General features: G+C 44.0%; 7 protein-coding genes across 28 annotated transcripts; 3 read left to right on the top strand and 4 right to left on the bottom strand.

The window, feature by feature from the left end:
• Positions 1-910: 910 nt before the first annotated feature.
• Positions 911-3,169, bottom strand: LOC141045811 (uncharacterized). Of its 7 annotated transcripts, none has more exons than XR_012218271.1 (5): positions 3,095-3,169; positions 2,633-2,977; positions 1,528-2,532; positions 1,143-1,412; positions 911-944 (listed from the first exon to the last, which is right to left on the bottom strand). XR_012218271.1 is itself a non-coding variant. In XM_073536458.2 (4 exons), the coding sequence occupies exons 2-3, from the start codon at positions 1,573-1,575 to the stop codon at positions 1,182-1,184; spliced, it is 279 nt and encodes a 92-aa protein (XP_073392559.1). In that variant the 5' UTR covers positions 1,576-2,532; positions 2,633-3,074; the 3' UTR covers positions 911-944; positions 1,143-1,181. The 7 variants fall into 7 exon arrangements, 1 of the variants encoding a protein (XP_073392559.1); XR_012218275.2 differs by lacking the exon at positions 3,095-3,169 and having other exon boundaries at positions 1,528-2,123; positions 2,472-2,532; positions 2,633-3,062; XR_012218276.2 differs by lacking the exon at positions 3,095-3,169 and having other exon boundaries at positions 1,528-2,152; positions 2,472-2,532; positions 2,633-3,062.
• Positions 3,146-10,806, top strand: LOC112286286 (uncharacterized). Of its 3 annotated transcripts, XM_073536440.2 has the most exons (21): positions 3,146-3,300; positions 3,517-3,889; positions 4,303-4,427; positions 4,592-4,942; positions 5,146-5,331; positions 5,540-5,738; positions 6,053-6,198; positions 6,340-6,400; positions 6,598-6,686; positions 6,846-6,950; positions 7,098-7,196; positions 7,361-7,486; positions 7,654-7,761; positions 8,133-8,213; positions 8,419-8,565; positions 8,724-8,903; positions 9,081-9,173; positions 9,295-9,378; positions 9,527-9,592; positions 9,944-10,156; positions 10,274-10,806. In XM_073536440.2, exons 2-21 carry the CDS (start codon positions 3,754-3,756, stop codon positions 10,520-10,522), a joined length of 2,844 nt encoding a protein of 947 aa, XP_073392541.1. In that variant the 5' UTR covers positions 3,146-3,300; positions 3,517-3,753; the 3' UTR covers positions 10,523-10,806. The 3 variants fall into 3 exon arrangements, with proteins under 3 accessions (XP_073392541.1, XP_073392542.1, XP_073392543.1); XM_073536441.2 differs by having other exon boundaries at positions 3,146-3,889; positions 6,607-6,686; XM_073536442.2 differs by lacking the exons at positions 3,146-3,300; positions 3,517-3,889 and having other exon boundaries at positions 4,353-4,477.
• Positions 10,679-12,640, bottom strand: LOC112286775 (acetate--CoA ligase CCL3). The gene has a single exon (XM_024529032.3). The coding sequence runs from the start codon at positions 12,638-12,640 to the stop codon at positions 10,823-10,825; it is 1,818 nt and encodes a 605-aa protein (XP_024384800.1). The 3' UTR covers positions 10,679-10,822.
• Positions 12,641-13,030: 390 nt separating this feature from the next.
• On the top strand, positions 13,031-14,123 carry LOC112286778 (uncharacterized). 3 transcript variants are annotated; one of them, XM_090252968.1, is made up of 2 exons: positions 13,031-13,167; positions 13,429-14,123. In XM_090252968.1, exon 2 carries the CDS (start codon positions 13,492-13,494, stop codon positions 13,762-13,764), a length of 273 nt encoding a protein of 90 aa, XP_090109094.1. In that variant the 5' UTR covers positions 13,031-13,167; positions 13,429-13,491; the 3' UTR covers positions 13,765-14,123. The 3 variants fall into 3 exon arrangements, with proteins under 3 accessions (XP_090109094.1, XP_073392560.1, XP_090109095.1); XM_073536459.2 differs by having other exon boundaries at positions 13,142-13,330; XM_090252969.1 differs by having other exon boundaries at positions 13,156-13,244.
• A 362-nt stretch (positions 14,124-14,485) lies between these two features.
• On the bottom strand, positions 14,486-16,619 carry LOC112286779 (uncharacterized). 11 transcript variants are annotated; one of them, XM_073536450.2, is made up of 3 exons: positions 16,225-16,619; positions 15,877-15,932; positions 14,486-15,477 (listed from the first exon to the last, which is right to left on the bottom strand). In XM_073536450.2, the coding sequence occupies exons 1-3, from the start codon at positions 16,324-16,326 to the stop codon at positions 15,456-15,458; spliced, it is 180 nt and encodes a 59-aa protein (XP_073392551.2). In that variant the 5' UTR covers positions 16,327-16,619; the 3' UTR covers positions 14,486-15,455. The 11 variants fall into 11 exon arrangements, with proteins under 11 accessions (XP_073392551.2, XP_073392548.2, XP_073392546.2 ...); XM_073536447.2 differs by having other exon boundaries at positions 16,061-16,615; XM_073536445.2 differs by having other exon boundaries at positions 14,486-15,466; positions 16,039-16,613.
• Positions 16,620-16,863: 244 nt separating this feature from the next.
• On the top strand, positions 16,864-20,559 carry LOC112286774 (pentatricopeptide repeat-containing protein At5g46580, chloroplastic). 2 transcript variants are annotated; one of them, XM_024529030.3, is made up of 4 exons: positions 16,864-17,420; positions 17,567-17,973; positions 18,153-18,477; positions 18,615-20,559. In XM_024529030.3, the coding sequence occupies exons 2-4, from the start codon at positions 17,576-17,578 to the stop codon at positions 20,043-20,045; spliced, it is 2,154 nt and encodes a 717-aa protein (XP_024384798.1). In that variant the 5' UTR covers positions 16,864-17,420; positions 17,567-17,575; the 3' UTR covers positions 20,046-20,559. The 2 variants fall into 2 exon arrangements, with proteins under 2 accessions (XP_024384798.1, XP_024384799.1); XM_024529031.3 differs by having other exon boundaries at positions 16,886-17,973.
• Positions 20,560-21,938: 1,379 nt separating this feature from the next.
• LOC112286777 (uncharacterized) lies at positions 21,939-24,216 on the bottom strand. The gene has a single exon (XM_024529033.3). It carries the CDS (start codon positions 23,828-23,830, stop codon positions 22,328-22,330), a length of 1,503 nt encoding a protein of 500 aa, XP_024384801.1. The 5' UTR covers positions 23,831-24,216; the 3' UTR covers positions 21,939-22,327.
• Positions 24,217-24,747: the final 531 nt, after the last annotated feature.

Raw genomic sequence — 24,747 nt, forward strand, 5'->3', positions numbered from 1 at the left:
CAGCTTGGGTACAAGATAAAGAGACAAAAAAGCCTTCTGATTGGCTGTAATACATATACAAGCGATGGCTGGGACCTTTCTACACCTTCAAAAAAACTTGCAAGGTGCTTCTTACCCTCTTCGTTGGAAGAACAATTGCACTTGGATCCATGCTCCATTGCCAGCCAGGTCAAACATTGCAGCCTACCACTTCTCAGTGGAAAGCAAGTGTGACAATGCAGCACATGTATCCCTGAGGATGGGGCATTACAAAATTGACAAGCTCTGCAGAATCAACAGAAACTGACAATTGCTATGTCAGTTCTGAAATTCCTAGCGTCGGAGAGGTACTTATTACGATATTTCATCCCTCTGAATCTCGTCGTTGCAAGGATGCTTTGTGCTGCGCGAGTGGGGGCTGTTGGATAGGGCTTTCGCTGCAGCCACAGTATTAGTTGGACTTGACCAGGATTGAAATAGAAATTGGTCTGCAAGCTCACAGAAGAACCATGTTCTCTAAAGCTGTGTGATGTTCGTGTTTCCTAACTGACTTTTGCAGATTCTGTTTATAGAGCACTGACATCAATTGCTGGTCTGTTGGCTGCGGCGATCCAGCTTGTGTGAAGTGTGAAATCATCTTTTAGTTTTGCGCTTCAAATGAATCCAAGATTAAGTTTATGTGCTGGATAGTAATGAATTGGAGCGCATTTGCCACGGTTTTATATAGATCCTTGCTTTGAATATGCATGTCTTCTAAGATGTTCGGGGACGTCGTCATATTACAGGGCATTTGAAATAAGCAAATTCGCCGAGGTTTCGAATAAGAAAAGAAAAAATACAAGAAAGGCTTTCGCTGCCGACAAAGGCCACGTGCCTCCTGTCACAACTTTTCCATGAAGAATCACCACTAAACACGGTGCAGTATTACATACTGTTGCTGCATGTCAATCTCGGCATGACGATGCCTTGAATAGACAGATAAATAAGAGCTTGTTTAGATTGTGAATTACATGGATGTCAACGGGATGTCAAAAACACAAGGAAATCCGAAAGCGTGAAAACAAAAAGAAAATAGAAAACAATTGAGGGTTACATCGGCTCCTGTTGATAGCCACAGATTCGTTGTTCTCTTTCACAATTTCTCACCAGGTAGTGTAAGATACCTCGAATTTCACTTTTGGTATGGCCTTCCAGACTTTCACTCATTTACGCAATCGACTGACAGATGCCGGGCGTCGCTGCACGATCACACCTCCGGTAAGCATTGAGCGCATTTGATGTTCACCAAGCACTAGGTTCAGTGACACTGGTTTTCTTCTCGGACAGAAAACGCAAGGGGGTGTGCGGAAGGGATACTGACTCCAGTTTGAACGACTGAATTTTTTCCAGGGTACGAAGATTTTGTTGGGCAGAGAGCATTGCCAGAGACTCATCTGCAAAAATCATAGAAAAATACAATAACCTATCTCAACATTCTATTATTGAGATGTGACAAAAAGCATCATGGCGTTAATGAGTAGTGAATACTAATCACGGGCTCAATGATACCTGTTGTCGAGTCTTGCAGGGCGATTGTACGTCGGAAGCCAATTGCATAACTGCAGTTGCGTCCCACAATTTTGGTTAGTCTCGGGCTTTTGTCAGAGCTATAAAAACCATGGTAGCGATGCCTGGATGTCAGCTGACAAACTTGTACCCCAGGCATTCAAACTTTTTGTGTACTGCGCTTGTATGATTCATTGTGAGGCTCAGGTACATGGAACATGCCGAACGATACATGGAACCATACTGGGAATGATTCCTCTTTTATAGTTGAAGTCTATATGTTTGAGAGCGAGATGTTGGCAAGGATTGTTAATGAGCCCTCGCTGTTGCCGGTCTCATCATTAGCCTGTTTCAAAATTTTGTTTACCCTGGACAGAATGGAGCCATGGAGTAGTACTCTAAGAGTGTGGATAACAGATCTCTTTTCACAAATGTGGGTGTGGCGGTGATTACGATCATGTCTGTTGGTGCATGCAGAACATCAGACAAGTATCTCACTGAATGGATGTTTCAATGACTTTGCCCACATAATGTGGTAAAATCTTCGTTTCCATGGTGAAGGAACTTCACGTTATGGTCTTCATACCCCACGGCATCCGCTGCGTTGCACATCACACACTGTTCAGGGCTGCTATCACACAAGAAAAAAGGCTGAGTATGGCCCAGTTGTCGCAATTAACTGAACCGGACCTCGACTTCACTTCTGCATGGCAGCCTCAAAGCTTTTTTTTAATCCTCCGAGCAGGCTCTTGAATATTTGCTCGACAAAAGACCGGGTAGTACTGAATTTCAAACATCCAGGAATTGTCAAGAAAACTACCTGGAGAAGGCTACAGGAGTCTGCATGCAGGACACTTGATGCGAGGATCTTAGGTATCAATTACGCTTTTAGTAAATGTTCGTTAACTAAAAGCACGAGTGCAGCAAGAGGCCATGAGGATTGATACATTTTTGACGACTTCAGTAATTGCTTCTCTGAATGTGGGTATGTATCTCCAGAGCAATCCTCTGCAACGCATTGCAAAATGTATTGAGTAATGTTTTGCAAACTGATCATAGGAAAAGATGAGCCAAAGCAAGGAGCACAAGTAGAGATCAAAACGTATACCTTGACAGTCGTTCTTGGCAAATCAACCTTGTGCTTGTTGGGGGGCAAGCAACACTATTGAAATCGTGGCTGCTTTTTATACAATTTCTTGCAGGCACTCGGAAGTAGTGATGAATTCCACGAAAACCAGGCCATACATCGACCTTATCGCTGCTTTTGTACGTGGATCTTTCGTATGTGAAACACTACCTAGCACAATTCGTCAACCGTGACACATCTAACGAGTATTCTAATCTGTTTCGAAATGTGCTCCACATAACCTTGACTTACGAGATGAGAAATTCTCCTTCAGACTCTCGACTCCGGACACTCAAGGTCACATTCTTTGAGCTCTCTAAGGGTGCTCTGCACTCACAAGTCAGCAGCAGCAAATAACTCATTATTAATTATTCTTACCGGTCCAACGTCACCAAACTCATGCAATCGACACTACGTGAGGCGTTGTTCCGATGCTTGGTTCACCTGATTCTCTTGGTTGACAGTCGTTCTTGGCACACTGGTGGAACCTGTGGTCAGAATATGCGATGGGGTGCCACCGTAACCGGAATTATTTATCCTCCGTTTAAATACCGTTATGAGTTTATCGGGGGTAACCGTCTTTGGAGTGTTCCTAGCGCACCCAATGTGTGGAGTTTCGCAGCTCCGCTCGTTTTAAAACCACAGTGCAGGTGAGCCTCTTACAAAGGCTTTCCTTGATGCTATTTGTCTAAAGACACAAGCACCTTCCGCAAATCATATTCCAGACTTCAAGAGAAGGTTCTGTCTCTGGGCTGTAAATTAATTAAAATCAATACACGAAAACTTTGTGCGCCATGATTTCTTACATTCGCGAGAAGCCATAGCTCGAGAGTTTAACGAATGTTATGGTCTATGATACACGGTAGCAAATGCGAGGAATAGGCACCAGGCTGCATTCAGCTCAGAAAGGTCGAAATCAGCTTGCACTGTGAGTGATCGTCGTCCGGAGCACATCATGTAACACCGCAATTTGGGGAGTCGTGAGAGAAAATGGCGAATGGCCACACAACTGCGTAGTGGGGAGCGACGACTCTTGCCGAAATTCAAGTTCGATAGTTTGTGTCAATTGCCGTCGACGTTGTGGTGCTGGAGGGCTTGGCATCATGGTGGCTCAAAAAGAAGACGTCCTGCTAAAGGATGGGAAGAGTGAGCTCGACCTTGGAATTGAGAGGAGTATCCGTCGCTGTGAAGATCTTCTTTCCATGGTCCCAATCTCTTTGCAATCCACATTTGCTGATGGTATTTCACACCCAACCTCCATTCTGACGCATAATCTGTTCGCATTATGACAGTAGGTTTTAAGGCAATTTCATGGTCGTGATATAAAAAACGATTTGTATATTTCCCCTGTTAAGTTGCTCCCCTATTGAAAAAATATTTGGGGCTTTTCCTTATGTTCTGCGGTTCACAAACTTACGAGGTTATTAGAGCGGGATTATTAAAACCCACAACTGGAATACTCAATAGCTGTGTAGCTACACTTGTCCTTCACCCTGACTTCATCTTTTGTTGTACTCGAATTAGTTGGCTGTCGTAGAAGGAAAACCTCTGAAGCTTTCCTCAGCCCAATTGCTATGTAGCTTGAAAAAGACAAGTTGGGGTAGCTTTGGTGAGCAGTATTGACTAAAAAACACGAAATACACATTGTGTAGGAGCATTCAAGAGAGTTTCGCTCAGAAAAGATGTGGCAGTACCGCAGTTCGAGAGCAAATTAAGCGGACTGGAGTTTGAGTGGACAAGGAACATGGGGCTTCTCAGCGGCATGAATCCTTCCACGGCATGAAGCAACCTATGACCTGTTTTCCATCACCATGAACAATCTCTTTGGTATCTTGGACTAGTTTTGAATTTTCTTTGTTTCGTGTGCAAGTTCAACTGGGTCATCCTTGAAATAGCGGACGCATTAAAGAGAAATGAAATGAAAGGTAAAATGTGGTGCAGGTGGATGAATCCGACACACGAAGTATTGACGATTCGGCCTTTTCGGAGAAACTTTTGGAGAAGCCTCAGAATCGAATGTTGATATCAGCACCGTCAAAATCCACAAGCAATTCATCACTATCCAGTCAGCAGGTCAACTGTACACCACTGCAGGGTGGAGTTAGAGGCGCAACCGATGAGGTATTTCTTAAGAAGATTCACGTTAAAAGACGGTGCGCTCGCAGCAATGACGGACTGCACACCGTCAGTGCTTCAGAAGATTGGACAGTTAATTTTTCTGAGACATCAGGGACTACCACCTCTACTTCTCTGAGTGGAACCCAGAATGACCACGGCGTTGAATTCGCGAGGGTAAGCATAACCACGACCTTCTCCTTCCGCATGCATGTTCTCCTTTGCCTCGAACTTTGCTGGGTCCTAACACTACCGTCAACACCTGCAGAACTAAAACTTAAAGTGCAGGATACTAGTTCATCCAAGAAGGACGCTGGTTGTGGAATTCTAAATTCGTATCACCTAACCAGCTGATTATGAAAACGTATTTTTGAATGCAGGTCGAAGGTGCCAAAGAATCCTCTCCAAATAAGGAAAGTGAGAAGCAAACAAAAAGTGGAATGGGGTCGTCATTTAGAATGGAGAAAAACGACAAGAAAACTTTCCTAATTTGCGGTGAAGCGGTTCAAATGGAAGATGTGTCCCAACTTAAACCGCATCTACCGTCAAAAACGGTCAGTCCAACTGTAAGTCCCGATCCAGCAGCTCAATGGCCTAATCCAACCCTCTGTCATTGCGTCCAGTAGGACTAGTTTTATAATGCCACGAGCACTGCTCGGCAACGTTTTTTTTTTTTTTTTTTCTGGCGTTTTTAAGTGTGAAATTATTCCTCAAAGATATCATAATTATGTATGTACCTTGTTTAATGCCGAGATTTGAAACTTTTACTTTCAGGAAGGGGGTGAGGCAGAAAAACTTGGTACAAGAAAAGTTGGCATATCCATGCACTCGAACACAAGCAGAAGCTCTGAGGGAACGTTCGAGGCTCCCTGTTTCACGAGTACGAGTCCAAAGAATTGTGAAGAGGCTTGGGAGTGGCTTGACAAGCGTTCTAATGTTCAGAATATATTGCCATCTGATCTCAATTATGAAGGTGCAGAAGCTGGGAAACATGGTTGAATGAGAAATAGGCGTTGTTGTCAGCATCACTTCATTCCCAAACTTAAGTGTTCGAATCTTAATTTTGAGAGACGCAGTTGGAAGTTCAGTTCTCAGAGTTCTGTGAAAGGAGGCTTCCAGCTTCTCTTGTTTAACATCACGGAACTGATGTTTCTCATGACACTTCGCGACCTACTAGAGGGGACCAAATAATTGTGAAGCTGTTAACTAATGGCTGGGATATTTTAAACCTGGACCACAACCATGGAACCAAAAGTTGAACATGCACCTCAATTGGGCTGTATGCAGGAGGCATCATACATGAAACTAATCTTGAAACCTCAGATAAGAAAGTTCAGCATTTACTGCGGCCACGGTTGCAATCCGATGGAAAAATCCTAGATCAGTTGCATCTGTCTCTCAAGTCTGCTGAAAAGACAGCCACATTAAAACCAGTAAGTGAACGTTACCAAGAAAAAAATGTCTTATAACTTTTGACACGTGATACAACCGGAAGGTCCCTTCAGACATTACTTGTTTTGCCACATCTGAGAGGTAACTAATTCAAAGTGACCTTTCGTGTGGTAATGATGCAGAGAGGAACCACAACCAATTCAAGACGGACGCAGGAAATGCCTGCGATGGACAGAGCAATTAGTAACCAGCTTAAAATCCTTCAACTAAGCTTTTTAGTGAAATCCTCTAGTTATTGTCTGATGCGTTTGAGAAGCTGTATATAGGTTTGTAATGAAACTGAATGGGCCCTGGTTCGTCTGATGGAGTCATTTCAATATCAGGTTAAGGAATGCCGGCTCTTTGAATTTTTCTCATTTTAGAAATGTGCTTGTGGTAAGGGTGCCAAGACGGAAGGCAAACTTTGTCCAGAGAATCACATAAATTGGGCACTACAGATGGGAAACTAAAAACCCACGTTGCAGCGATGGTAATATATATAAAACCTCGGTTTCCCGCATTGTACACCTAGTTCCTTAATTTTCGGTTGTTGCTATGACGGTTACATGATTACGGAGAAGATCATGCTGCTTTGATCAAAAGTAAAATTCACCAATGCGTCTTGTGTGCAATGGGGTGCCAAATCCAGGCAAGGCTCAGGCGGCTGGCAAAACCTCGAACTGCACTACATCAGCGGTGTGCACAAATCAGAGCTTTGAAGGAAGAAGAACAGATGTCTGAGTGCTCGTTTAAGGTACATGTAATCAAAAAAAAAAAAAAAAAAAAAAAAAACACTTCTCAGCCTTGTGATCCAATAATGTATCTGAATTTTGAGTAAAATTTTATTGTTGTGATTTTGAAAGCCAGGAATTGAATAATTTTATATTTGAGTTTTGTACAGCCTAATGTGGGAAGGAGACCGAGTCCTGGCTCACCACTATTGGTGCCCATCTTTGATCGCATTGGTGAGATGAAACAGCGAATTGAACTCCGGAAACGAGTATGTGACTTCCCAATCTTACGTTGTGATAGTCTTTTTTCCTTGTTGAAAGTTGACAAGTAATGATGTGATAAAAATACAATCATTACTTGCTCATTGATTGTTTTTGGAATACATTACACCCATGTTGAGAATGAGCAATTCAATGGGATGTGAAACTGCAGGCACGAAAAATTATAGAAAAGGAGGAATTGGAACAGTGTTCTTTCAGGCCAAAAATCAACTTAACCTCGGTGTACCTGGATAAGGAGGCATATCAGCCCATTCAAGAGCGACTTCAAGAGCTTCTGGTAACGCTCTCAGCTTCAAGTGCATGACGATAGAAGTCCTAATATGGTTAGCACGAACAGCCAATTTCATGCGAAGGAATCAACTTCAAACGATGTGATGGAAGAGAGTAAACTTATGTGCACTCGTTCAACTTAGGAAAGCTTACTTTTTGTCATTCTGAATATAGAGGAAAAGGCATGAAAGAATTGCTTTAGCACGAGCCCAAGATGCTAAAGAAAAAGGACTCACTTTCAAGCCCGCCATTAACAGAAAATCTGTTCGCCTATTCAAGCAGGTTATCTTAAATCACCCCCATTTCATTAGCTCTCCTTCATGACGTTCATGTGGATAATCTACTGACTACTCGATATTCATCTAATAATTTTCAGATTTTTGTTTAAATTATAAATGTCTTCTCTTCTTTGAACCTTCTTAATAAACCGGTCGCTTCGATCTTTGACCTCATTACATTATCTGAATTCTTCTCGTCTATGCTCTAAAGTTAACCATTTTCATGTGAAGCATAATTCATGAGCAGTTAACAAATGTTTTGAATTTGTGATTTCTGTCCTCGTTTGTCAAACACGTCACAAAAAACTCTGATATTGTCATTAGAGCTGCTTATGCATCGAGTTTAAACTAAAGACTCACTTGTCCCATGCTCAGAAAGGTTTGGAAGCGATCAAAGTTTCCGATCGTTTGTCCAGCAGCACACCATCTCCGTCCGATGGACATGGAGACTGTCGGGTACATTCTCATGCCAGACTTGGTCATAAATTCTTCATGACAAGGTTGCACGAGATTAAAATGTCGTCGGAAGGAATGGATAGTTGCCTAAGTTACCCTCCGGCCACTTCGGCCCTCTCCTGATCGTGATTTACTGTGCGTGTGCGTGGTCCATTAATCTGAATTCAAGCGTTACATAACTACTTACAATGAGTATGCTTCGCAGGCAAGAAAGTACAGGCCAAAGGATGAGTGCACGTTCGCCCCAGAGATAAACCCCAACACGGATTATATACTGTCCGGGTCTGCACTCGACGGATTTAGCTTTTTGACGCGTCAGCAACAATTCCTGCGTAGACTTGAGCAAAGGAAGGTTAGTGGCTTCTAGATGTAGCAGGTTCCTGACATCAACTTATCAGCCGTAAACAATAATGCACCGTCATGCTTTTTCTTCTAGAATTAAAGAAAACATCACGACTTATCCGACTGAATCAAGAGGAAGGATTGATGAAGTTTAAATACACAACGCAGAAGCAGAAGGAGATGGAACTGCCCTGCGGTCACACATTCCGGCCCAACATTGGAAATGCGTCTATGATTCTACAATGTTCTACTCTGCAAGATGGCAATGAGAAAACGCTTAATGAGAGATTGGAACGACTTTCTCATAGAGACAATCAACGACGTTATTACATTCGCCAAAAGATTTCAGTAAGTATTCTACTCTCATTAAGTGTCTTCACATCTTCAGCATAATCCCAGAATAGCCAACCACAATAACATTAAATTAAGGATCTTTAAAAATGAGCAGTGCGAGCGAAGGCAACCTATATTGTAATGTTGCTGAAGAACCTCGATCTCATGAATTCTGGTTGGAACAAAATGCAGGATAACTACTACTCGCAATTCAAGTTCCAACCAAAGATTGATCAAATGTCAAAGATTCTTTCTGCATCTACAAACCTACATGAACTTTACAAGGTTAAGCAATTGCTCATTCCTCGTGTGTGGGTCTTTCCGACAGGAGTATACATGTATGTATGGAGAGTACATCAAGGGTAATCATTTACTGATAAAGACGTGTCTGTTAACATGCAAACAGAATGAGAAAGGTAAGCGGACAAAGGAAGCACTTCAACAAGCTGCAGAGCAAGAATTTGTGCAAACGTGCACTTTCCATCCTGAGGTGAATATTTCCCTCACAAAAATTGTGACACTGATTACAACCAAGATAATCCTTGGTTTTATGATTGCTTTCAGAGGTGTCGTTGAGCTTAAGCCATGGTGCGAGCAACCGTTGCCAAGTACTAATATTTGTGGCTTGGTGAACTCAGGTAAACACACGTAAATCAGCAATCTCAGTGGATAGTGTTCTTCGAAATCGTCGGAAGTTTCGCGAGGTAACATCATCTCGCCTGTCCATTATTCAATAATCTCATGGGCATTCTCGACTAATGAATAGCTCTAGGAGCAGTGTAGTGTGTGCTCCGCTTCATTCCAGTTCTACTGAACATAGTAGAAAGTACGGTGGAAAATCTTAACATTGTTAGAAGAGTTTTCTGAGTGTCATGCTGTACGTTCCAAAATTACGGCAGTTTGGTGATTGAAACCTGAGGCATGGTTAGCTCTTCCCGATTTTATGACGTGTTAACGAGCGGAGCAGGAGTCAGCAGTGACTGAATCGAAACCAAGTCAAAATATTCCTATTATTTGACGAGCACTGAAGTCAGTACACGGGTTCGCCATGGCAGGATAAAGCGAAGAACTTTGAACAGCTCCGGTTGCAGATGGAGATGCAGGAGGTCAAGGAATGCACATTTAAACCTGATGTTCATCCAGTGCCTCCCAAAGAAAAAGAACCAGTGGTTATCAAAGGCTTGGGACGCCATCTAGAGCTCCAGGATCTAGCCAAACAAATGAAGAAGGAGCAGGAAGAATGGGAGCGCAAAGTCTTCCTTACCCGTGTAAATGAATTACCTTTCGCTTTCAGAGTTCTTAAATTGGCGTGGAAAAAACTTAGCAGTTGACATGGTCCCAATCGAACACTAAACAAACTAACACATGTGTGATGGTGACAACAGGTACATGATTTGCCAAAACGACAGTACACAATACCTAAGCCATTCACTCTTCATAGTGGACGCACTACTCAGAAGGTTACAGCACCACAAAATGACATCAACAACCTTCCAGCCACACCAAAGACCATATGCTCGAGTGGGTCAGATCATGCTGAAAGCGACGGTAACACCAAAATAGATAGTTGCAGTAACATGTCAATATGCACTTCCTCTTGTGAGAAAAGAGAAACAGAGTGCAATACCTTGTAACTTTAACGATTAGGATAGCTGTGTTGCACTTCCAACTTCTGGCACGTTTTAGTCACCAATGCATAGAGAATAGTACCATCTTTGCTGAGTTCGCACTATTTACAGCATGGATCTCCTGTGGAGGATAGCCAAAAAAAAAACAAACCACAAAGAAAAGAAAAGAAAAGGTAAAAAATTTTAAAATATAGAAAAAAAGAGTATATGGTGAAGGGACGATTTCTCCAACTTAAATAGCATGTATTCAGACCATACCAATTCAAGTACCTCCAGACTGGAAGCCCAAATCTGCAGCAGATAATACTACATACGACTCCTGGGATTTTTGTTAAGGTTTCCCAACGCCTTGGCTTTCGTCCTCAGTACGTGCTTCTGAATCTTACCAGTGGCAGTCTTCGGCAAGGGACCAAACACGACAGATCGAGGTACCATGTAATGTGGCAACTCCTTTCGACAGAACTGTATCACATCAGCCTCAGTGATTGGAACCTTGCCATTTGGTGTAATAAATGCACAGGGAGTTTCCCCCCATTGCTCATCAGGCCTTGCCACCACCGAAGCTTCCAGTATGCCAGGATGTCGGTAAAGAATACTCTCCACCTCCAGAGAACTAATATTCTCCCCACCCGATATGATAATGTCTTTGGCTCTGTCTTTAATCTCTATATACCCGTCTGGATGCTTAACAGCGATGTCTCCAGAGTGATACCATCCCCCTTGAAAACTTTCCTCCGTGGCTTTAGGGTTGTTTAAGTACCCTTTCATAACCATGTTCCCTCGCATCACTACTTCACCAAGCGTAGCTCCATCAGCGGGCACAGGTACCATCGACTTCAAGTCCACAACGTCAAGTCCCTCTAATCCAACATAACGAACACCTTGTCGAGAATTTAGCCGAGCTCTGTCGGCAACAGGTAAGCTGTCCCACTCTGGCTTCCAGGCGCAGATCGTGCTTGGCCCAAAAGTCTCCGTCAATCCATAAGTATGTGTCACCCTAAACCCCTGTTCCTCCATTTTGGATAGAACAATCGCTGGCGGAGCCGCTCCCGCAGTCATGACATGAATTGTATGTGACATCGGAGCTCTCTCGGATACGGGTGAATTTATCAACATGTTCAGCACTACTGGAGCGCCACAAAAATGTGTGACTCCATACTTTCGAATGGCATTATAAATCCCAGTGGCAGTAACGTGACGAAGACAGACATTCGTACCCGCATGGGCTGCAATGCCCCAGGAGTAGCACCATCCGTTGCAATGAAACAAGGGGAGGGTCCACAAATAGACGGCTCCAATGGGGACCTCCCAGACGAGGAGATTGCTCAGAGCTGCAACATAAGCTCCTCTATGGGAGAGAAGAACGCCCTTAGGGCTCGATGTTGTACCTGAAGTGTAACCTAGGGCAATTGAGTCCCACTCATCCGCAGGAGGAGCCCATACAAAGGCCGGATCGCCTTCAGATAAAAACGATTCGTACTCAATTGCTCCCCTGGCTAGAGCAGCTGCAAAGCCGCCGTGCTTCTGCCGATCAATACCCCCTTGTCCTTCCTCGGCCACAACCAGGAGCGGCATCTCGATCGACCCCAACTTACTACTAAGGATTCCAAGCGCCTCATCAATGAGTGGGAAAAATTCTTCGTCTACAATCAGGGCTTTAGTCTTCGAATGCTCCAGAAAGAACGCGGTCATACGAGCATCAAGGCGGATGTTTATGGCATTCAGCACCATCCCCGCCATAGGTACTCCGAAATGCGCTTCATAAATGCAGGGCACGTTGGGAGCTACAACGGAGACGATGTCACCGCGAGACAAGCCTCGCTTTACCAGTGCAGACGCCATTCTCCTGCATCGCTCGTAGGTCTGTGCCCAAGTATACCTCACATCTCCGTAGATGACCGATGTTCTGCTGCCATACACAAACGCAGATCTCTCCAAAAACCCCAACGGTGTCAAAGGGGTGTAATTCGCTGCCACTTTGGGCAACGACATTGCTTCTCCACCCCTGGATCTTTTGCTAAGAACAAGTACAGATCCGCTAACACTCCACACTAAAATCACAGCACAAAGCAGAAAAGTCTTCCAGACTGAACACGGACAACCTCTTATTGATCTGCCAACCATCCGCCGCACACCACTACCTGTGATCAAGAGCAACAACGAATACTTCCACTCCAACTGAGAGTTAGTGCGGCCATATAAAGTTGTCGAGAATTGAGATGCGGTTCCAGGAGAAATTTTCGCTTCTCATAATACCTTCTCTAATGTTCGATGAATGTTTCGAAAATCCTTGGAATTTACTTCGTTTCAACACCATGCTCATCGTTTCCGTCGATTATCTGCCGTTGCTAGAACCGAAGGGTATTCTCTGCTCCCTTAAACTTAAGAACGTTCCTGTTTGACACGAGAATCAGAAGTTTACAAGTCCATGTAGATCTCTGGATTACTAGTGGTCAATTCTGTAGAAATCCCCATAAATTTATTAGTCTCAAGCTTTTACTTGGTGATTCCATGGTGACGTGGTTGATGAGGTCCTCCAGCCCAGCGAAGGGCCCACTGTGGCACAACAAGGCAGCCCATTTTCTATAATTATCACAAGTCCACATTCTGGTAACAAGGTTGTGATTCGCAAGGATCTTTGCATCTGCCGTGTGAGTTATAACCTCTCATAATTTTGTGCATGTCACTGTGTCGAATATTTTTACGGTAGTTGCCCCTTGGAATTTTTGTAAGTTTGTGAGGACTCGCATTTTACATGTTCTGACATATACAAGTTGTTCAAGGCGTATTCGTTCGGTTTCAGCGTCGAAAAAGGTCCTCAACTAGTGACGTTTTCTTCTCTCGCTGCTTTCTTGGATTGTGTGCATATGTGTAGATTCCTGAAGCATCGTCCTGCTTTCTGCTGTGTGTAGATCGAATTGGGGTTTTGAAGGAGCTACTCGATTTGTTGAAAAGGTTGTGAGCAATACATCCAGATGGCACCGCCCCCACCATCTCCCGCTCAAGCACGACAGCTCTACAAAGCACTCATGAGGGAAGCTCGAAAATTTTCGAACTACAACGTCCGTGAATATGTGAAGAGGAGGACTGTTGTTGGATTTCGAGACCATGGTGCAGCGTCGGACTCTGAAGCTGCAGCCGCAGCTTACATTCTGGGAAAAGACCAGCTGGAATTGGCAAAGCGCCAAGCAATTGTGTACAACTTGTATTCTCCGGGGGTGAAGAGCATCATGGACTTAAGTTCTTAGATTGTCTGGAGGCAATCACGAATTGTCGCTGGCAATGGGTCAGCACCTCATTGGACGTATTTCGTGTCTAGGGTTTCGACAAATTTCAAGTATTGCATCCACTTCCTTCTGCTGTCTGGCTCCTCAGATCAAGCATTTTAATTTTAGTGGATTATGCCATCGGTCCTTTACAAGACGTGATTGCAGTATATGGGTGAAATTCTACTTTGCGTAATTTACAATTATGCGATATCTAGAATATCGGATCGGGAACCTAATTATTTTAGGCTGAAAATTATAAACTCCTCGTTGTGTTTTTAGGGTCGAGAGTGTAGAAGTCTGTATCACAATTTATTGGTGAATGAAAGACAAGTTCTGAATGGTTGGGAGCACAAACAGGGTGATTCTTCCTCCATGCATTCTGGGTCGTATGTAAGTTGGTGTTTGGGGTAATTGCGGATTATCAGAACAGAGTTTCTGTGTTATCATTACACATGCCCTAAGAATTGTTGATTCTGTTCAAGGCGTGGATGCCCAGATTGCCAAGTACGTCATACTCGTTCACCTTTTCTATTCTTACACTGTTCCAATTGCTGAAACTTTCCAGCATAAATGAAATGAAGTGTGCGAAAAGTTTCAGCATGATCTTGTGCATAGTTTTGTAGTCGAATGCGCTCATTGCTTCTAAAGTCTACACCGTACATGAATGTTGAATTTCGACTTCGTGAATTTGCTCAAAGTATGCATTCAAAAGCTAGTTGTTAAAATAAAATATGAGAAAGAACCTTCTTCAGTTTCAGGAACGATTCTTATATCGGATGGACCCATGCAGCGACTTTGAGCTGGACTTCATTTCTGTTTCTGAACATCACTCTCATTTTCCCACTCGTTTCTTATATTTTACATAATCCTGGGCTAAACTGTGCAATTGAGCGATTGCAGACTCTGAATAATCTACCTGAGACACCAACCATCTTAGAAGAAACTCTGAACTCGTAGATTCTTAATCTCGTTGCCACGTATATGTATCACCTCTCCTCGATCAAAGCTGCTACATCGTTGCTGTCGATTTGAATCTTAAGCTTCCAATTCAAGAGTCGAAGGCATCATTTGCAAAATCCACACTTGATGACCCTTTAAAGCTCTAGGGGTTAAATTACTGTGACCAGTTAGTATGCTTGGCGAGGCACCGCATTCATTCTTCGAGCTCCTGAGGATATCCTGCGTCGCTCTTTATAAAAATCTGCAAGACCAGTCGAGGTTTAATTCACACGGCAAGGAAGCATTGCGGCATGAAAGTTGTGCAAATGGGTCTTGGAAGCCGCTGCCCGCCATGGCTGAGCGAGCGGGGGCGTTGCAAAGCCAGTTTCTTCTTCATCCACCTCGCTCCGTGTGGAAGACCATTGCAATTCCACGACACCATTGCCCACGCGGTTGCCTTCACCCTCTCTAACCTGTTCTTCATCTTCTCACGCGTCGTCGGCTTCCTGGTGAATGTGTAGCTGCGCAGATACTCCTGCCTGCTGCTCCCACGCTCCCGTCGTGCAGTCTCGAAATCGAAATCGAAATCATCATCGCTGTCGTCTCCGAACTCGTTCTGCAATGGGGAGTAGCTTAGGTGTGCCATTGCCCACCAAGACTACTTTTATGTGGACTGTGTATTAATGTTCCCTGAATATGCAACGTTCAGCTTCGGAGTTGAAGGCCTTGTCTCAGATTTCGTCTGCAACGCAACTGAAGGAAATCTCAGTAGCGGCTCCAACAAGAACCTACATAGCATTGCATGAATTCAAAACAAACAATGCTACAGAAATTCGCCAACAACCGAATACGTTACTCCCACGTTAGACTTTCGTGGTGAGAACTTATCACCTCTTGACGGGACCCATTTCACAACACAAACTGTGCTCGAACTACATCCAGAACATTCACAGAGAAGTACGTAAAGCAAATGTCCTGTCATTCCCCAATCTCGAACAACATGCGTCATTGTCACCAAAAAGGACATGATTTGTCTTTCACAAGCAACCACCACCACCAACTGCCAACCAGCTGCATAAACTTTTCCAACAACTTGAGAGAACTGAAACGGAAGACGCAGACATTAATTGATCATCAGAAAAAGAGGCCAACCCATGAATCGGACTCGGAATAATGCGAGCAGTGCAACAGAGGCAACGTTGAGGTGCCTGTGGGGCCACAACAAAGAGAACAGTCAAGAGAGTCACCACGTTTCCATGAATCTGAAGGCTCAGCAATGACAACAATTGTACAAGACTAAAACAGCGGAATCACATGGAAGGCTGGAGGGGGCAACGGCTTTGCTTTTGGGTCTCTTTCCACTGTGCTGCCTCGGTAGGTGTGCAGAGGCCATGCAAATTCCTCTTTCCCGCTTCTTCAAGAATCCTCCTCATCTGAAAGTTGAAACTAATAGATAAACCTCGACACAACAGCTTACAACAATGCTCTCTCCACACTTACAGCGCCCACCCTGAAGCCCATCCTTGCAACTTCTGATCCTAGTTGTTCCTGTTTCGCCCCTGGTTTTCGCCAACATATTGAATTCTGAACTCGACTGTTCATTCTTTCTCTAATTTTACTTCAAATGAACCACAGTAGAAATACTGTTAGTCGTAGTAGTAGTAGTAGAAATAGGTCTTTCTAATCTGAACTCAGCATTCAGGTGCAAGGTTTGGAATTTCGGACAATACTAGTACTACCCTCTAACTGAAAGGCCCATATTCTGGAGCCTCAGTCATAAGGCGATGCAGCACTTACAGACCAAAAATCTAACCCCATCCAGGTAGAATGCAGGCCAGGGTAGGCACACACCAAATCAGAGTGGACGACAGGGACGGGCGAGGAAACCCATTTATCCATGCGCATTCTCGACTGCTCTTCTTGACATGAAAATTGTAGGCAGGGAGTTATGTTGCGGAGTTCGCGATGCGGTTGTTCAACCACCATTGACGGTTGAATTAGGAGCCGATGATGATTCCACGGCTTCCTTAACGCGTCTCGCGGTTTCACGTGATGGTTGGAACCGTATCTTCACATTTTGTGAAGCAAAAGCCTAGTTGGGCCTTAGACATGTGATTATTTTGGCAGTTCATTATAGGGATTCGGTCTTCCTGGTCGCCCCTAAAATCTAACTCAGCTTGTTAAAACTCCACGCTCCATTTATGTGGACCCTTGCATTATGTTTGGATTCCGATGACGTGCTTTGGAAGCTGTAATTAGACGTCGTTCGATTGATTGTTACAACCAAATAGACGATTGCATGAATCCACCATGTTCCTACAGCATCGTATGATTAGCTTTTATTCTGACCTAATTGACTATTCGCATAGATGCCCTATTTTTATTCTTATTATATCACATACAGAGCAAATCCTTCACCTGGCATCGCTACGGCCTTTAGATTGATACTTCGACGACCATCGCCCTTCCAGCCACGGATTAATGAGAATCATCAAAAGTGAGATGAATGTACCCAGAAACAAGCAGGCTTATCCAGAAGCATAGCTTCTTCCTGTTTGGCAAACTCTACCGCAGTCCAGATGCTGGAGGTTTACAGCAGGGTTTAAGACTTTCTGATACAGGTCTTCGCTTCATACATTGCTGTCGGATTCGCAGATTCTGTCTCGTGGGAGGGTTTCTCCTTCGGCACTTAAGAAGTAGGTTCTGAATTTTTCAGCTGCGTGAGCTTCAGTAGGACTTTTCATTTCCGTGAAGAATTATTTCTGGAGTAGTTTGAGCTGAGCGACAGGACATAGAATAGCTCTATGATTGGATTTGAGCAGTTTATGTTGTGATTTTTCAGGGAAGTGTAATGGCTCTAGCTCCCAAGTATCTTGACCATGGGAGCTGCATGCCTGTACATCCTTCACGCCCAGGACAAGTTGCCGTTTTCACGAGAACAAGACTTAGGGTGAGTTGCAGTAGTAGTACCTTGCACAATGAGGAAATAGCGCAAGGTGAGATTCCTCGGCGCATCAGCAGTAGCAAAAATGGTAGTGAGAGCCAGGGTACCGGTGGTGAGCAGCACAAGACGTTGCAGGATCAATTGCGCATGTTGAACCTGAATAGCATGAGTAAGAGGGGATCGGGGACGAGGTTCGTAAATATGGAGACGCCTGTTAAGAGCAGAAGTCGCAGCGATAGCCTAACAAAGGGCAGGGGTGGTAAAGCCTTGTCGAGAGCACCTTCTTTTCAACAAGTTCTTGACATGTGAGACTCTTGGTTGCTTGATTTTTCACAAGATTTCAGTGATGCTTACTCCCTTCATTAAACCTTAAATTCACTGAGACACAACAACCCTTCTTTTCTAACTCTCTTCCTTCTAAAGCGTACGTTTGTTTCCTGTTTCCTGTTTCTTATCCCTCTGAATTTTTTCTATTGCGATGCAGATTGAAGGGTGCAAATGAGAGTGAGGAAGGAGTTGCGTTGGTAATGAAACATTTTGAAGGATCACTTAACCCTTACGACGTAGTCGCCATCCTCAATACGCTAAAGAGTTGGAAAGTGGCGCTATCATTGTTTAAGTGGTTGCAAGCCGAGCAGAACTTCAATCTCAACATCTACACCTATAATGTGATGCTGAAGGTGCTACGGCGCGGGCAGCAATGGGAGCTTTCTCAACAAATTGCCGAGGATATGATCAATGCCGGAATTCGTCCTGATAACATTACGTACAGTACGCTCATCAGTTGTGCTAATCGTTGTAATTACCAGGTATATCAAACCCTACCCCTAATTATTTTCACAATTGGAGAAACAACCCCATTCACCAAGAGTTGTCATCTTATCGCTTGTTGCATTTTGTCTTCTTTGTCTTCGCTTACACAGCTCCTTGTCTCGTCTTCTGGCAGGACGCCGCAATGGCATGGTTTGACAGGATGCATGATGCACAGTGTGTTCCGGATGCTGTCACTTACAGCACCATGATAGACGTGTATGGAAAGGTGGGCAAATACGACGAAGCTGTTGCGCTTTATGAAAGTGTGAAAAAATCAGGCTGGAAGCCGGACAAGGTCACTTACGGCACCATGGTTCGGCTATTTGGAAGAGCGGGTTACATTAGTGCAGCAGTCTCTATATTTGACGAAATGAAAGGGTCTGGCATCCAACCTGGCTCAGTTGTGTACAACATCATGATTTCTTGTCTTGGTCGCGCGGGTAGGATGGGCCATGCATTAAAGGTTTTCCAAGAGATGAAGCAAGCAGGTGTGAAGCCAAATGCAGTGACACTGAGCACAGTGATGGAAATTTATAGCAGATCTGGCAAGGTGATGGAGGGCTTGGGGATTTTTCATCATATGAGACAGGACTTAGCTTGTGATATCATTGTGTACAATGCAGTGATCAAGATGTGCAGAGAAGCTGGATTGGTACCCGAAGCAGAGCAATATTTGAGAGAGATGGTAGAGTATGGGCATCAGCCCAATGACTGGACTTACAGAAATATGATCAGTTTGTATGCCAAGAACGGTATGGCTGTGGAGGCGCAGAGAATGTTTTCACAGTTGGTTGAAGCTGGATACCAACCTGATGTTATGTCTTACACTAGCCTTCTTCAGGGGTATGGAAATGCCAAAGATTACGAAAAGGTTCAAGAGATTCTGCATGAGATGGTGTCTGCGAACTGTGCTCCTGACGAACGTCTGTGGTGTGTAATCCTCAATCTTCTCGACGCATGTGATACGGACGTAGAGTTTGAGATTCTCCGAAGCTGCCTGCGAATGTGCAACCCAACGATGGATAACATTGTTGGACACATATTCGAAGAGAACCTCGTGTTGAAGAAATTGGGGGACGGATTGCAGTCATTGTTGAGTGATATGGCAGAGGAGGCTCACAAGCCAATTTGCAACTCCTTGCTGCAGTTGATTTGGCACAAGGGGGATCGCAACTACGCATTCAAGCTTCTGTCCCTATTCTGTTCGTCGGGCGTGTACACTGGCTTGCAGACGAAATCCTCAATCATGTGGTCTCTGCATCTGAAGTCTCTTTCAACTGGCGCGGCCCACTGTGCCCTTCTGAGCTGGTTGTCGTCTGTGAGGTACGCAATTCAAGAAGGTCAGGAACTTCCCAGTAGGTTTATGATTGAGACTGGAGTTGGTAATCAACTAAATGCGGATGAGTTGCGGTTAGTCGTTGTGATCTCTTCACTTCTGAAAGAGTTCACTTCTCCCTTCATAGAATGCGTCGATCGAAAGGACTGGTTGGAAGCCTCGGGTGTAGACGTTAGGCAATGGCTCGAGACTGCAGCTCCGTACCTTCCCAGAGTTGACACAAATTAGCTCAGCTGATACCATCACCAGTGGAGTAGCTTTAACAAGCTGGCTCGGCTCTGCGTACCAATTAGGTAGAAGTTATGTGATCATGAATCTTATGCCATCTCAGGGCATGAGCAGTATATAATTAGAAGGCTGAGAATCTCACATCTCATAGAAACTCCCACTACCCAGTAATCAATGAAGACCCTCAACGCATAGCCTATTTTCCGTCTATGAAAGTTTAATTTAGGCTCGAAGGCTTATGATTAATCATTTTGATCGTAAATAATGGAGTGGGCATCAGAAGTGGGTACCTCTGAAAGCCTTCGTAGTTGATGCGTTCTCTCCAGGCCCTAGTTGTAGGAGTGTTTCACTAAATTTTGCAGTTTAGCACAGATATTGTGGCATGGAAGTGAATGCAGCTAAATGAGGAACCATGTTTTCGAGATCAATATTCCAGATAGGCGATTTACATTTGTGGTGCACAGTGACACACGGAACTCTTACATCTGAATGCAAATGCAATCTCTGTTCAAAATTGGCCCGCGTCTGATCTCTCCATTCACACTGCACGAACATATGGCAATGTGAAGGTCCGTTCATGTGACATGAACACTCTCCTGTTTGTGGGGCTGCATTAGAATGTCACTTATTATTGGAAGTGATCGAAGGGTGATGTAAATTATCACATCTTTATGATTTTCCGTTGAACACCTGATTGAAGAGTCTCGCATTAGCCGATAGCCCTGAAGTTGGGTGCTTGCTGAGGAATAGCTATTGCCAGTCCAATCTTTCACTTGGTAGACGTTTATATTTGGTGGCTTGGAACACCTTGATGCACACACCTACACGTGTGTAATAACGGGACAGGTGATAGTGTGAGCTTTTATGTATTTTTTGTGTCAACCATGCCTGTTGTTAGATTTAGAGAGTGATCCCACAAGAAATCTGAGTTCATCACTTGTCCAAGGACTGTCTTCGTGACTCCTGTGGCAGTTTAGAATCCACCCATCATTGTGTGCCTTCATAGCCTAAGGAGTTGTTATTTTGAAGCCTTCTTTTCACATCGAGACTCATCCCAACTGTGTATCGGGAGTGAGTTCGGTGGTCCTCTCCGAAAGGCCCGTGAGAAAGTCGTCAATGTACCCATCCTATTCTGGTAAGTTCAAAACCCTGCCACATGTTTTCCAACTTTCGGTCTAACTCTCGGAATATCAATTCTGTAAGACCAAGACCAATTATATACGAGGTAGATTGTAAAAGTACACACATGAAGTCTTTCAACCATCCATCATTCGTACTTGAGATATTTGAGTAACTTTTTGTGGGGTGGATTCCCAAAATTCATTTCCCAAAACGTCCCTTCCTTTCTTTCGGCTAGGCCCATCCAGAATTCGTGCATCTGCTATTAAATCCTCAATTGCCACGTCATACAACCAGCAAGATTTATAAGACGTAAATGAACAAGAAAATGAAAGCCTCGCTACTTATGTTATGCAGAATATGTAGTATTACAGAAAATTTCACATCAATGTAACCCATGCTTCCATATCTTTTCCTTCACTACGCATTATAGAAGCATCTCTCTGTCGATGTTACAAGCTGGAGACAATCAGCCAGTGTTCTAGACCCAAAACTTAGCTGCTAGAGGCTTGCGATTCCAGGCATATCAAGTCATTCATGTAGACGCTCGCTCGGGTTGTGTGATAGTATTGTCAAGAAGAATAATATTAGCTTAAAAAATAACCAGACAATTGAAGAGAGATATGACGTAAATTGCTTCACTTGATGTAAAATGCTAGACTTCATGCAAAATGTTCGATTTTAAGCTTGGATTATTTCAGCTACAACATGAGATGAAACAACCCAACCATTCAAAGACAGAAATAATAGGGTTGAGTGCTAGACTTTGGCGTGTCGATGCAGGTTGTAGCTCATTGCTTTTCATTGAAAACTCGCACTAAAAGATGAGATCCACAGCAGTTCATTTCAAATAACCAACCTTGGAGAATTGCATATGCAAATTCACCGGCTCAGAAATCTAGTATCCTAGGGGTGCATGCCATAGGTGATATGGTAATCACAAAGACATACTCAGAGTATCATTCAGTAAGTATCTACACGAACTCTTTGCAAGAAATTAGCTAGTGGACGTCTCTTCCTCGCCGTATCATCGTACTAACCATATAGCCTATGCCCTGTGATAGCGAGTACACTAGTGCTAAAGCGTTTGACTATATCCACCTCTCACGCCAGGCAAAAAGAAGTACCAGAAACATAAATTGTACGAATCAATGAGGGGTTTTTCAACATGGCCAGAGGTCTCCCCATCGTGATTTTCGAGCTTGTGGATGCAGCGGAGCAGCGTTCCCTTTTCGTGAGCAGATAATACGAGTGACTTCCCCCCGAGAGCCATCCCTCTCAGTTGCGGCACACAAATCTAATATTGTCCGACGGCCTCGCCGTATAGGAGTCCTGACTATTCTAGCCCATCCACTTCCAACATCGGCTGTGCTATTCCCTACTATTACATCATCTTCCTCCTCTTCAAACTCGTCTGATTCGTGTGAATCGTTACCCGACTCTTCATCCGCGTCATCAGTTGCAACTGCATCAAGCTTGCCCATAGGATCCTCAATGAATTCAAAGTCTTCCTCCTCTGCTGGCTCAATTGTCAGTCCTTCCAGAGGATAAGGGACATTAGGACGACTGCCGCGTCGGAGAATCACGAAAGAAAATTTTTCGTCCTCATACGCTCGCAATGGCGTCGGCTTGGTATGCCTCTTCGTCACACGTTGAGAGGTTGTTCGTTCTAGACGTTGAACAAAATGGCACCAATTACTGGTTTTATCCATTGGACACTGCCCATCATGCGGACAAGGAGCAACAACAAATGCACCAGGTCGTTCTTCAGACTCTAATAGGAAACCATCTCCTTGGTCGCTTTGAGCAGATCGTCGCAATTTCTTCTTTTCCATGTGGAGTATGTGAGCTCGCATCTCTCGCACAATGCTTGAGCCTTGTGGGGTTCCCGGCTCAATTAACACAAGAACGTCACTCGTGAGAGCCCACAGCTGACGAACAGTGGTAATGCGCTCGGCTGGCGTCAACAATTCACCTAACGCATATGATGAAATGACAAGATCATGCAAACGTCTGTCCTTTCGTAAACCGCGAGTATACAAGGAAAGGCTTGGGTGAACTTTGACTAGCGGGATGTTTTCCAAATCCTGCAAGAGAGTGCGGCAAGCTGCGGCCATGGCTCTTGACGGTTCAACCAAGTTGACATGCTCCACTCCCTGAGGCCAAAGCTCCCTCATGGCCCAGAGCACAGTTCCGGGACCAGATCCAAAATCCAGAACGCGAGTGGGGGTAAAATCAGGAAGACGAGTCGAAATCTCTGACAAAACGCGATAGACAGCACCATACACTGCAGGCATACGAGCTGCTACATACGCAGCCACATTTTTCTCATCGTACTCGTACCGAACGGGAGCCTGAGCAGGGGCAAAAAGCTCCTTATTCAACCGCACCTGCGTCGCCGTGGTCTTCCCCAAGTACTCTTCCACGGCTGCACGAGCATCGTCCGAGCCCTCCACCGCTTGCGTGCCCACTACAATCCTCGCTGCCTCCTTCCGCACCTTCATATTGGACGTCAGCTTCGCCACGCTCTGTTTCACTTCCCTTGTTGGAATATCTCCAATAAATGCAGCTATGGCAGCTTGTAGAGAATTCGGCAACCGTAATAAACCCTGCGTCTGGCACGACGCGGCACGCAGCCCCGCCAAGGTGAAACTCCGCTGCGCCATCACAATGGCATTCAATCCATTTTCCTACTCCTTACCCCACTCACAGAATCCGCCGAACCCAAGACACCATCTCTTAGAAACCACAAATCCGACCCAAAACCTCAAACCCACAGCCTCCCACGAGCCTCAACTCCTATTCCTCAACCCACTCACGGGGGTGTAAGAACGTTTCTCCTGTTTCACAATCAGAACACTAAAACTGCGAAAATCCAGCAAAATACAACAGAGGACTGCAAACCCATTCAGCCCTAAACCTGAAACCTTCATGGAAACTCGACTGCGAATCATTAACAGAAACGCCTGAACCTCCAGCTGAAGATTGAAATCCCATCTTCAGTTTCGCACCACGACGCATTCCCAAGCAACATGAAATTCGAAAGAGGAAAATTCACTGGCTGGACTAAAACCCTAAACCCTTCTAAAACCTCAATTGATGATCTCCAAACTTTAAAGTAGCTGTAGTCTCACTAGCCTACGCTTTTGGAGCAAGGTTTTTGTATAATAAACTGATTCAAAATTCAATCTAAGTGCAAGTTATAATTTTATATCCAATAATTATAAATATACATAATTAAAAATAATCAAGTTATTATTTGCTTAGGAGGTCTTTATGCTTAAGAGACAAAGTGAAAAGTCATAATTTGTAAAAAATTTGATTATTTAAAGTTGTTAAGCCTCACTAAGTTAGCTTTTTATTTAGAAAAATTAGTCCAAATATCCTAAGAGAAAAAGATAAGATGGAATGTATTTTATTCTTCCATGGCATAAATAGTATTGTGTGTTAATAATTTTATTGAATCCATCCTAAAAAAAAGTTTTAAAAAAATTTGAAAAGTCCTATGATTTTTTAATTTTTTTTAATTTTTTTTGAAATAAGCATTACAAAAATCAACTTTTTGAACATCTTACAATTGTTA

This window comes from Physcomitrium patens, chromosome 9 (genome assembly GCF_059467195.1).
Source record: "Physcomitrium patens ecotype Gransden chromosome 9, ASM5946719v1, whole genome shotgun sequence".
Classification (NCBI taxonomy): domain Eukaryota; kingdom Viridiplantae; phylum Streptophyta; class Bryopsida; order Funariales; family Funariaceae; genus Physcomitrium; species Physcomitrium patens.